This window comes from Xenopus tropicalis, chromosome 7 (genome assembly GCF_000004195.4).
Source record: "Xenopus tropicalis strain Nigerian chromosome 7, UCB_Xtro_10.0, whole genome shotgun sequence".
NCBI lineage: Eukaryota > Metazoa > Chordata > Amphibia > Anura > Pipidae > Xenopus > Xenopus tropicalis.
This window is the reverse complement of record NC_030683.2, coordinates 55,011,989-55,024,488: the sequence shown is the minus strand read 5'-3', so window position 1 is coordinate 55,024,488 and position 12,500 is coordinate 55,011,989. Positions and strand designations below refer to the sequence as shown.

The window sequence follows — 12,500 nt, the reverse complement described above, 5'->3', positions numbered from 1 at the left end:
CTAGTAGAATTAAGTCTAAAACAACTGGACTTTTCTGAGTTTTCAAGAAAAACTCAGAAAAGTCCAGTTGTTTTAGACTTACCTCTACTAGATGCCTAAACAAAAAGATTAGTAATAAAATATAACACTGGCAATACAAAACAATAGTTTTCTGGCTGCTGGGGTCAGTGACCCCCATTTGAAAGTTGAAAATAGTCAGAAGAAAATAATTAAAAACCAATAAAAAATATAAACCAATGGAAAAATTGCTAAGAATAGGACATTAGCATACTTAGGGGCCGATTCACTAATGTCTGAACCAGAATCACGAAATCCGATAATTTCTGATGATCACAAATGTCGTGAAAATTCTTTTAATTTTTTAATTTGAACTTACGATCCGAAAGTTCCTGAAATTTTCGTATTGAAACGTCTGTTTGCATATGGCAATCCAATAGTCACAAAATGTTTGTATCCCAACGATCATATACAGCGCAAAACCCTTTCTGACTTTGACACTTCAATGCATGATGTGGGAAGCTTCCAAAGATAGAAGATGAAAGGAAGATGATCTCTTGGTCACATGAACCCCCGGGTCGGTGCAGTTTTCTGCTAGCAGGAGCACTGGCCTGGGGTATCAGGCAAGTGATTATAATCACTTACGTGCCTAACATTTGGGCAACGCCCAGTGATTAGAGCTTTCTTTCTCCTTTAATTAAAAGTCCCCATAATAAAGGCCTTGCCAGCATCCCACTTCATTGCTGTGTGAGCTGTGTCCGAATTTGTTTGCTAAAAAGTATCAAGGCATGTTGAAAATGAACCTGATGTGGTAAGATTAACTTTTATAATGGTAGGCAAACAGGTTTCCTATACAGAGAATGAGACAGTGACACCAAAAATGTGGGAAAACAGTACTTTGCCTTTAATTATTCAATCAAAACCATGATTGACCTAAGTATTTATGTAAGTTGTGAAGTTAACTATGCAAGGGGGATGAGCTAGAATATTATAGAGAAGCTAGGGTAGACTGCGCAGTGGGATTAGAAGGAGGTCCATGGGGGAGGAGTGAGGGGGGATTACAGTTTATCAGATAAGGAGATCCCTGTGGTACAAAGAAACAGGCTAATAGTAACCTTAGATCTAACTGTCCATTACATAATGTAATAGACAGTTATTACACAGTATTACATTTAGGGGGGCATTTATCAACATTCGGATTGTGGTTTTACAGTTTTTGAAACCACGACTAAACGCATGTCCATGAATGTCAGTCGTTTATCAAAAGATTCATATTGAAAATGCATGAACTAAAAAAGATGCGGGAAAAAAATGCGAAAACCATGACTTATTGTTGCACAAAAACGCAACTTTTTCATACTGTCGTACAAATGATAGCGCCAAAAAACCACGAAGCATTGAAGATCTTCCAGTTGTAAAAGAGACATCTGCCATTGACTTCTACATGATCTTGACAGGTTTTACATGGCACATCTTTGCTTTCGGATTTGTTGTGATTTTGCTGCATAATAAAGCACGAAAAAAAAAATCGCCTTTTTTCAGCAACAAAATTTTATTCTGGCGCAAAAAAAAGATTAAATAGAGAAAATTGAGCACAGTTAATGCCCCTATAATCTCAAATTAGAACCTTTAAAAAAACCTTTCAAATAGCTTGCCCATCATCATCATTTATTTATATAGTGCCAGCAAATTACGCCAGCGCTTCACAATAAATGTAAACAAACAGGAATCTTAAAAAGTTCAACAAATAAGGGTATACAGAGTAACAATAGGATTAAAGGGCCCTGCTCGCAAGAGCTTACAGTCTACAACAGATGTCAGACATACAGGACTGTAATTACCAGGCCAAGTAAGCATTGTACCATTTTTCATGATAACAGAATTTTAATGCATGAAATATGAGTATTTTATAGAGCAATATAGATAATAATCTTTATAAAGCGCTAGTAGAATATCATACAAAAAATAAGTATATAGTTTGTGTAACATGCTTAACATCTCAGGCTATTACTTTTTTCTCTTATTTTAGAAAATAAATCATCATGTCAATGTAAGTAAATCTTTTTCATTTCGTAATAAGTTTTCACCTTGATTATGTCTGGACTTGCATAGCTCTCCATCCAGTTTTAATAGCTGACGAAGAAACCCAGGGTTAGGGGATACCCATCGATTTTCTTGGACTCTTTGAATGGCTTGCGTTAAAGTCATCTGGTGATATATCATTAGGTAAGCCAGGACTAGTGTTGCAGATCTGCTGATTCCAACAACACAATGCACAAGCAGCCTAGCTGGAGAGCAAAATGGAGTGATGTTAAAAAATAGTAAAAGGTTTTTACAGTACATTAAAAAAATATGCATACAAGCATACAACTATTAAAAAAGAAACTTGATTATATTTAGTAGCAAAAACCCTACCTTTAATTCTAGATTGTACTATAGACTAGAACAGTGCTGTCCAACTGGCGGCCCCCCTCTGTGTTGCCTCCCACCTGTCTGGCTGCTGTGACTGCTTACCTTTGTGTAAGATTTAAATGGTATCAGTGCTGAGATTAACTGGCCCCCTGCATGGTTATCACCTCAGATTCAGGCTGTAAACCCCTGTATTGTTTAAAAATGTAATCCCCTGTACTGTTTTACCCCTTTTAATCCCTGCATTGTTCACCCCCTGCATTGTTTACACGTCAGGCTCAGACTGAAAGCACCCACATTGTTCACCTGTTAACACCTCCAGTCCTCAGGAGCAGTGCCAACATTAGAGCCGATTCACTAAAGTGCGTTAAAAGGTGCGCTATTTATAGCATGCGTTAAAAATTGTATCGCGTCTAATTTTTCGTGTCTTAACCCATGATTCCCTAAAAGGATACTTAAGTTAAGTTGCGAAGACTATTTTCATGCGGTATTTGACAGAACGCGTGCTAATGAACGCATCACGCACAAATAGTCGCATGCCATATTAGCAATACACGGCATTACTTTCGTAAAACTACTTTTAAGAAAATGACCATTTCCCTGCAAACTGGAGGATACATCACTCTAGGGCCAACACATACTTGAATAAATAACACTGCAAAGTCCATATTTTATTGCCAAAAGCTCATGAACTGTACTTTTCTATAATTACCGCCTGTCTCAATTAGGTGTTATTTTTCACACAGACAAATGCAATATTTAGGGCGTCTAAGTGTTTGTGAATCATGCGTTAGCATTATTTCTGCGCGCAAATTAACGCAAAGCGGTAAATTAACACATCTGGTAGCGCGAAATTTAAGGCATGTGATATGCGACTTAATGCACGCGATAATACTTTAGCGAATCGCTTGTTTTTTTGTGTCAATTTTAACGCAAAAAAGCATGCGATATGCGTTATCGCACTTTAGTGAATCAACCCTATTGTGTCACTGTAGGCTGCCTGTTTGTGCAGCCTATTTTAAATACAGGTATGGGACCTGTATGGATAAGGAGTCTTTTTGATCACCATACTTAAAAATCATTTAGACATGAAATACACCCAACAGGATTGTTTTGCCTCCAATAAGGATTAATGCTAAGTTAGGATTCATACAAGGTATTGTTTTATTATTACAAAAAAAAAGGAAATAATTAAAATGTGAATTATATAATATTAAAATAGAGTCTATGGGAGATGGCCTTCTCATAATTTTGACCTTTCTAGATTAGGGGTTTTCTGGATAATGGATTGCATGCCATTACCATTTTTACACCAGAAAGCAGTGAAGAGAAGCTTTGTCTCTTAAACTGTTTACCTCCACTGGTATTCAACGCTTGGTGGATGAATGCTGAGGCAGAGTTAAAATATTTGCTCATATCAAAGTCTGGCACATCATATGCAGGAACCCCATGATATGCAATGCTTGCACTATAAAAATCAGAGTTGCCTTCGCAAAATCTATTGCCATGAGCAGCATTTAGAATATGTGTAATTCCCATCTTCCACAACTCATATCTGTTATTGGCAGTTGCCCTGTAGGAGGAAAGCAAAAGTATACAATCAATCAAATTATACTGTCTCACTGGGCTTATATTCTTTATTATGTAATTACTTATACTTCTGGTTTACAGACTCACAAATAAATTACATTAGACTGTAAGTTCCACTGAGGCAGGGACCAGAGAAAGCAGACCCTCATGGCCACAGGGTGCCCGGTCTGCTTCCTCTATACAGCAGACCCATCTGGGGTGACCTGTCATTTTTAATAAGTGGACCCAGATCTGCAATATTATGCTACTGGCAGGGACTGATGTAAATGATGTATAGTCTCTGTGAAGTGCTGCAGAAATGTGTTGGTGCAATAAAAATACCGGGAAATAAATAAATAAGTTATGATAATTATGTATAAATATATAAAGGGATCATATAATAATCTTGCTAATACTTCATTTACCAGTAAGTCCTTCTGGCAGACACAAGGGCACCCATTCCAATTAGAGGTAGGTTCCATCTAAGTTTTCAGAAAGGGTTTTCGGAAAGGGAATATTCTCACTGAGTCAGTCATACTAGCTGATACATTAGTTTTAAGAAGGGGTTGAAAGGCTTTTTAGCAAGTGAGGGAATACTGGCTTTCAATGTTATGAAAGATAGCTCATAGTACAAGTTGATCCAGGGACTGGTCTAATTGCCATCCTGGCGTCAAGAAGAAATATTTTCCCCTCTGTGGCAAATTAGAGAGGCTTTCGATTAGTTTTTTGCCTTCCTCTGGATCAACTAGCAGTTAGGCAAGTTATATATAGACATTAAAGGTTAAACTTGATGGAAACATGTCTTTTTTAAACCTGTTGCTATTTTACATAATTCAGTATAGGGTTCCATAATTTGATACATTCCTTTACTACAGTGCTGTCCAACTTCTGTGATACCAAGAAATTTTTCTGGCCTCCGTGGTGGAGGGCTAATACTGGAAGCCAGTTTTGACCACTCTCCTCTTTTTATATTACACCCACTTCAAACCACACCCATGTTATCACAAGCGCTTTTAAGGCTGTACGCACATTAATAGTGGTAGCACACCACTCAAAATCAATAATAATTGGTGCTTGCTACAGATATATCACCCTTCATTCATATGTGAAAGAAGTTTATTTTATTTATGTCATATAAAGACATACACTTAAATCCATATGGCTCGTCCTCCCCTGTGGATAGCACAGCAACCCCCAGCATATAATTAAACACCTTAGAGACCCCCTAACAACTATTTTAAAATGCTAAACTCCCAGAACAAACCTCTGCCAGGTTAACCTTCCAAAGGCAGCATAGGGCATGCAGAGTATGGCACATACATAGGCAGAGTAAAGCACACACAAGGAGCATAGCACAGGCAGAGTATGTCACACACAGACAGTGTAGGAAAGGCAGAGTATGGCACACAGGTAGCAGGCAGAGTAATGCCCAAACAGGCAGGGTAGGGCAGGCTAGGTAGAGTAGGGCATACAGGAAGCATAGGAAGGCAGAGTAGGGCACACAGGCAGCGTATTTCGTTGGATTATTGTTGTTACCTAATTCAATCAGAATAAACATACCACAGTGTCAATAAATAGGGAGGGGATTACTCTGGAACGTTCATACAAGGAAGGATTAGTTGGCTAATGCCTGTATGGTTGATGTCAGGGGAGAACGGATGCCTCCTACAGCCTGAGTACCAATACCTCAGACAGTTGTCCAAGGTGAAAGTTTTGCTATCCAACATGATTTAAGTAGGCTAGCTAGTGTAAGGGCAGCTTCTACTGAGCTCACCTTGACTGAGAGACAGGAGTATTCCAGGTAGCTGAGTAGTTGAGGCTCTACTGGGGAGGAGGTAGAGCATTACTTGTCACCATGGTAAACACAAAGGCAGTTCTTACTGAGCTCTCCATGTGAGCATTGTCAAATCTATTTGCAGTGCAATAATCTTCAGCTTATAATGCACAATAAACATTTTATTTAGCTATTGACATGGTCACATTAATTGGACCATGTTATAATCGGTGGATGGTTGGTTTCTCCCTCTGTTTGAAATGTTTATAATTGGGTTTTGTACCAGTGGATAATAAGAAAACTGATCTAATTCCATTATTAAAAAGCAGTTCTTAAGTTGGCAGTTATAGAATGTGGGAAAACTTTACCTCCAGAACAAATACTGTAGTTTATATCATATTAAGTGGCCTATTAAAGAATCTTATCAAACTGGAATAATATACAAATTAGTAAATATTGTCCTTTTACGTCATGTACCTTGATCCGTCATTTTGTGATGGGCCATTTGCCACCTCAGAGATCATCAGGAAAATTAAACAGCTCTAACTGTAACAGGAAGAAGTGTGAGAGTAAAAGACAGAACTTTGTCCATTAATTGGCTGACGTGGCCTAACAAATATGCGTGTCCTTGGTTTGTTTGTGTGCAACATGAATCAAGTTATCCCAGGGGGTGGGCCTTAGTACTTAAAATGGCAATTTTCTATTTAAAATCATCTGTTGCCACTACTAAAAAAAAAATATGTTTATGAAAAATTTATTTAAATGAAGCAGGGATTTACATGAGCTATTTTAGGTGGTATATTTTTTAAAGAGTATCTATTGGGTTTGTACAGATATCACATTCATATATCTTTAAGAACAGCATAATAAGTAGTTATCTACAAGGTTTTTGAAAAACAGATAATATTAAACAAATGTACTTCTATTTTTTGATATAAGAAGTTGGACAGTGTATTGCAGAGGATATGGTGCAGGGTCAGAACTAGGAGTAAGCAGGAGAGGCACATGCCTAGGGTACAATGGTGGGGGTGTTCTGCTGTCTACTGACATATAGTCAAGCCCCTAGTCCCCCTCACCGTCAACTCACCTCTTAACCTTGCCCTCTGTCACCTATTACTGTGCATTAGCATTTCCCCCACCCCATGTTCTTTTTCGTTCACACATGGGGGGAGAGGTAGCTTTGCCCAGGTTGCCTATGGAGCCCGGCTGGCTTGGCCACTGCTATAATGTCCTTAGATTTTGTAAAAACATTTTTTATAGTGCCTCATAAAATGTTACCTTCTAAACTATGGTGTTTATTCATTGATGGAGAACTGTCTGATGACACATAATGACACTCCAGAATAAACCATTCTTTTATAAAAATCTGAATAATTTAGCTATATTAAGGTTACCATCAGTCCCAGTTTCAGACTCCCTGTCCCATGGAAAATTAACCCCGGCAAGCATCCGCAACTCTAAAAGCTGTACCCATGGAAACAGAGCCATTTCCCCCCAGCCAATTGTTGCTACAGAAGTACAGAAGTGATCTTCTGTCACCTGTCCCCTTCCCTCCTTCCATGTCAGCTTTTCTGTTACTATAGGAAGTGCCTGCTCTCCTTTGCTGCTACCCCACTACATCTGAGGTAAGTAATGTGTACTATAAACACTGCCTGACACACAGTGGCACAGCAACTTAGCACTGGGCCCCCCTGCAAAAAATCAGAGGGACCTGGCCTGCACAGAATCTCATACTCAGCTGTAAGGGTGTCCGCTGTCTGCATGGGCTCGATCAGCGCACTTGCGCGCGAAAGAGCGTTCGTGGTGCAATGAAAGTTCGGCGACGTGAGTCCGCATGCAAGTGATGTAATTCAGTGTGCGTCTTGACGCAAGTGTGTACTCGTGTATTGGTGCCATCCTGTTAGTTTAAATAGTCGCCTAGAATCCACCATCTTTGCTTGGTTATCAAGTTTACTCTTGTGCCTGGCGTTTTATCCTGATCCTGCTTCCTTATTTTTGAACCTTGCCTGACTTTCGCTTCTGAACCTGTTCTGCCTGCTTCGACCTGGACCTGTCTGACTATTCTCTCGCCTGATCCCGTTGTACCTCGTTTGGCTCTCCGGCCTCTCTCCACTTCCGTGCTTCCTGTTCCCATCCACAGGCAAGCCTCCGGTAGTGTGGGACGTTTGTGGGTTTGCTTACATCGACTTGTCTTCCTGGCCTTGACACTCAGCCCTCTCTTTACTAGCTCACACGGATAAAAGTGGCTGGGGAAAGCGATTTCTAACTACTATAGGAAGCAGATTGTGGGGTCTGCTTCCTTTATAGGTGTGCCACTGCTGGCACAGTTGCGATCACTGGCTCGCTCGCTCCCTCAGTTCTAAACTTCTTGGCATGGTCATCTCTAGGCTGAGTTTAGTGCAGAGCTGTTTCCTCTCTGTATTGTGTTAGCATCAAAGCTGTAGCCATTCACTGACTGTTTTCCCTTAGCCTACAGCTGTAAATGCTGTCTACATTTTCATTGAAAGAAGGGTTGTTTTATTATTGGATGACTCTTCAGGGATATTTTATTGGTGTCAGTTCTGGCAGATTAAAATTTGAGCCACAAAAACCAACATCAATTTACAGCATATCCGAGTATGCTTACCATGAAATAATCTTTGTAAATATTGCTTACATTATTGTTTAGGTCTGGTAATAAGTATAAAATTGTTTTGGAGCTTTTCTAGGGAAATATATTGAGATTCAAATGCATGGCTGAGATGTTGAGTGGGTGTACGGCAATGGGGGGGGGGGGGTGGCCAAAGAGTGGGCATGAAATGAAAAAGTTTTTTTTTGGTTTTCAGAACAAAAAAACAACATTTTTAAAACAGAGAGTACAGAGAAGGACAGTGTATTCTCTATCGCATTACTAAATTAAAATTATAGTAACCTTTCTGGCCAAACATATTTCATAATTAAAATTTTCTTTCTGCAGAAGGAGTTGCTGGATCTTCAAACAGGAAAACAATCCCATCTTAAAGTCCAACAATCGGGTACCTCCCAGATTCTCCTAAAAGTAATCCTCATGGGACTGGTCAAAATGTTTTTTTATTTTTAAAGAAGGAATTCTCAAAGGTATGCAAACATTATGCAGCTGAATTACTCAAAGCCTGTACTGGAGAGCAATGAACCAACATCTCCTGTCCCTTCGCGTGGCAGTGGGCAACAATTGGTTAATCCCCTGTCATGTGACCAAGATTAACAAAGCACTTAACTAAATCTGGCTCCCCACCCCCAAACATCCATCTCATTTCTTGGGATTCAACCTGGGAACATTTTTAACCAATCCGCTGTGCTTTAGTCCACAACTATGGACTGTTTGTCTGTGCTGTCCCTTTAAGGGAAAGGCTCTTAATACAAGAAGAGGCTGGTGCAGACTAATTGCCTTCCAGCTTGTAACAAATTTATTTGATTTTTCTGAGCCTGTCGGATGTACTCTACTCAGGTACTGCTGAGTATACAAACTTGAAGAAACAATTGGGCTGTCAGGTTATACCAGTGAGGAATCTAAAGGTGGCCATACACGTGGCGATCCGACGATGTTTCGTACGACCATCGGTCGCACGAAACATCGTAAGATCCGCCACACACCATTCAGGGCTGAATCGGCAGGTAAGGAGGTAGAAACAATAGGATTTCTACCTCCTTCTGCCGATTCAGCTCTGAAGGGAGAATTTTGGTCAGGCGCCTTCTATGGCGCCCGATCAAAATTTTCAAACTTGTCCGATCGGCGAGTCGTCCGATATCGGCAGCTTCCTGCGATATCGGTCGACTCGCCGACATGCCATACACGCACCGATTATCGTACGAAACGAGGTTTCGTACGATAATATCGGTGCGTGTATGGCCACCTTTAGCCTCAAGCCTGTTATCGATGAATTGCTTTATCTGCTGCTGGTAGGGCTTATATATCAATATGGTTTGGTGAAGTTACCACATGAACTTCAGATATTCTCAGTGGTAGTCATTATTACTGTCAAGAAGACGCCTCTCTCAGACGCGTATGACACGGGGACAGGGCAACAAGGGGTTACACTCAGGCACCTTTCACAAAGGTTAGACTAACATCAAGCACCCCCAAACACACCACCGCCCCAAATAACTATTCGCTGCCACCATCTATTATTAACAGGCGATAGAAACCTAATACACAGATATATCACACAAGCTTTCTTACTGTAGTTAGGGCTAACTTTAAACTAATTCCACAAGCACACTAGCAGCCACAGGGTTAATATTACAGTCAAGCCCACTCTCCTGCTAGCAATGCACTAGTTAATTAGCATCTACACAGAACTTGCCCTCTACTCAATACACATACAACTAAGCAGTTACTACAGGCCCGAGCATTTATACAAGGTACGTGGGGATCTTTATAGAGCCAAAGGACAGAACTTATTAAATTTTATATTTAATATTACAAAGGTAAACAATGCAAAAAAGGTTTTACAAAAAGAGACATATAAATACAAGACAGTAAATAAAATAAAAGGGAATAAAAAACACAGAGAAACCCTAAGTATGTTACCCAGTTATTTTTTGTGTCCTCCTGAGGTAAGAGTTTAGAAATCCTGAGCCCATCTCCCAACATAAGATGAGACCTCCAGAATGAGTTGCTAGCACCTGGGTCTGTGCCATTGTTATCCTCCTGCTGGGACCCTCCCTCATTACGGTATGCATGAGGAGGGAGTGCCCAGGAACTTGTCACATGACCCCCCCCCAGTAGAGAGCTGTAATTCTCATGCCAGTTTCTTGTCATATAATATTTGTACTTGCCAGTGCCCAATATTATTATGAAAGTAAGGGATTGTTTTAACCCATATGAGGGGTGTCTCATGTCCCAGTCCCCCCAAAACTATCCCTCCTAACTGGTGGGTATAGGAAGTCCCTGTTTGGTATCATTGGAAAAGCATGGGGCCTCCTCATAAACCATCTATGATTTATGAGGATGTGAACCTTAAAACAAAGGAGATATGGAACGCTTTCTATAATCCATATTTTCTCCTAGCTGCACCCCCTGCTGTTCCTAGGTCCACACTTGGCTGGCTTTGATCAACAGATCAAAGAAACCAATAGCCTCAGGTTTCCTGCCCCCCAAATGGCTGATTCATTTGGCCCTGTCTGGCTTTTCACACCCCACAGCCCCCTAGCCAGCCCGTCTGGCCCTGCTTCATCTAAATAAACCACTTTTTAGTAGCATATGCTATTGGGCCCTCCTAAATAGAAAATTGCCATTTTAAGAATTAAAGGGGACCTGTCACCCTAAGAAATAATTCCAAATTATTTTATATAATGTTAGTTGAGCAAATTAAACTTCATTTACACTATTTAAATAATATAAATCTTGTTTCCTTCACTCTTGGAATTACACAATCACAAAAAGCAGATGGGTGCCATTTGGGTGGACAAGCTTTATATCATGGCAAATTCTTATTTATGTGATAGAATGAAGGACCTGATGCCCATACCCATGCACTGGCTACATAATTAGATGGTGAAGAGGGAGGGGGAAAGCGAGAAGTGCAGTGACATCTAGGTAGTGCTGAATGGAAAGCTAAAGTTATTGTCTGCCCCGGCAATATATGGTTGACAGCTAGGATTTTTAAATCCCTTTATAATGGGAATGGATGCGTTATGAAAAAAAGAAATTTGAGTTTCATGTTTAACTTAAAAAGGATCTTTTTATTTCTTGGTGACAGGTCCCCTTTAGGGGTATTGGATTACAGTGCAAACAAGCCAAGGCACACATACATGCTAGGCCACATGAGCCAATTAATGGACAGAGTTCTCTGTTTTACTCCCACATTTCTTCCTATTACAGTTAAAGCTGCATTATTCCTAAATAATAATAAATAAAATGGTGGATCAAGAGAAAAGGATGTAAAAGGGCAATATTTACTGATATATATTCCAGTTTGGCGAGGTTCTTTAATAGGTCACTTAACATAATATAAATTATCTGTTGCTTAAGTATTCTGGGGTTATAGTTTTCCTTTAAAATGAGCCCTTTTCTTTCTCTGTTTCAAACAAATAACAGTCCTCTTTCCTTTCAGTAACAGATTTCTTTTCTCAGTGTAAATCTTAAAACATTTAGCACAGCATAAAACTGTGACTGAACTGAGAATATGTTCTCCGTTAATTAAACTATTTTAATAGCATACACTTAACATTTACACTTGTGCAATTTCAGACAAGATCGATAGATAATAAAAAGCAAAGCAGAAAGAGTACTAGTGATTTACAAATAGCCTTGCTACTTACAGATCCCCTAAAAAAAGGTTAGGCCATACTTCATCCACGTGATTAGAAAAAGAAGTTCGCCTGCTGTTCAGAAGTGTTTGCAGCTCTCCTACTGTAGATTCAATGTCTGTCAAGGACTGTTCGTTACCAGAGTGAGTTGAGCTGCTCACTGTCTCTCCCTCCATTTTAATGAACACAGGAAGTGTGCAGTATAACTGTAGAAGCTTTCAGTTTTAGTTTGACAGCGTCACTGTGATTACATGCAACAGGTGAAAAATGTTTTTTTGCTGTCTCTAAATAATCAGTTGCATAAACATATTAAGCAGAAATAAAAATTTAACCATTTAACTGCCGGCAAAATTTCACATTTCAGTTACCTGAAATGCCAAATGTTTTTTGCACGTTTTGTTCTCTTAATTTTACTGGCATTTCCTGGGGGGGGGGGGGGGGTTAGTTTAGGTAGAAAACTATACATCGCTCTTTTCAGGAG

General features: G+C 39.7%; 1 protein-coding gene across 1 annotated transcript; it reads right to left on the bottom strand.

Moving 5' to 3' along the window:
• Window positions 1-376: 376 nt before the first annotated feature.
• dusp13 (dual specificity phosphatase 13) lies at window positions 377-12,204 on the bottom strand. The gene is made up of 3 exons (XM_002937129.5): window positions 12,032-12,204; window positions 3,762-3,979; window positions 377-2,285 (listed from the first exon to the last, which is right to left on the bottom strand). The coding sequence occupies exons 1-3, from the start codon at window positions 12,193-12,195 to the stop codon at window positions 2,038-2,040; spliced, it is 630 nt and encodes a 209-aa protein (XP_002937175.1). The 5' UTR covers window positions 12,196-12,204; the 3' UTR covers window positions 377-2,037.
• Window positions 12,205-12,500: the final 296 nt, after the last annotated feature.

Coding starts and splice junctions, on each gene's coding strand:
- dusp13 (XM_002937129.5), bottom strand. CDS start 12,195: ATGGAGGGAGAGACAGTGAGCAGCTCAACTCACTCTGGTAACGAACAG. Junction 3,980..12,031: donor AACCTTTTTTTAGGGGATCT/GTAAGTAGCAAG, acceptor TTCCTCCTACAG/GGCAACTGCCAATAACAGAT. Junction 2,286..3,761: donor AGCGTTGAATACCAGTGGAG/GTAAACAGTTTA, acceptor TTTGCTCTCCAG/CTAGGCTGCTTGTGCATTGT.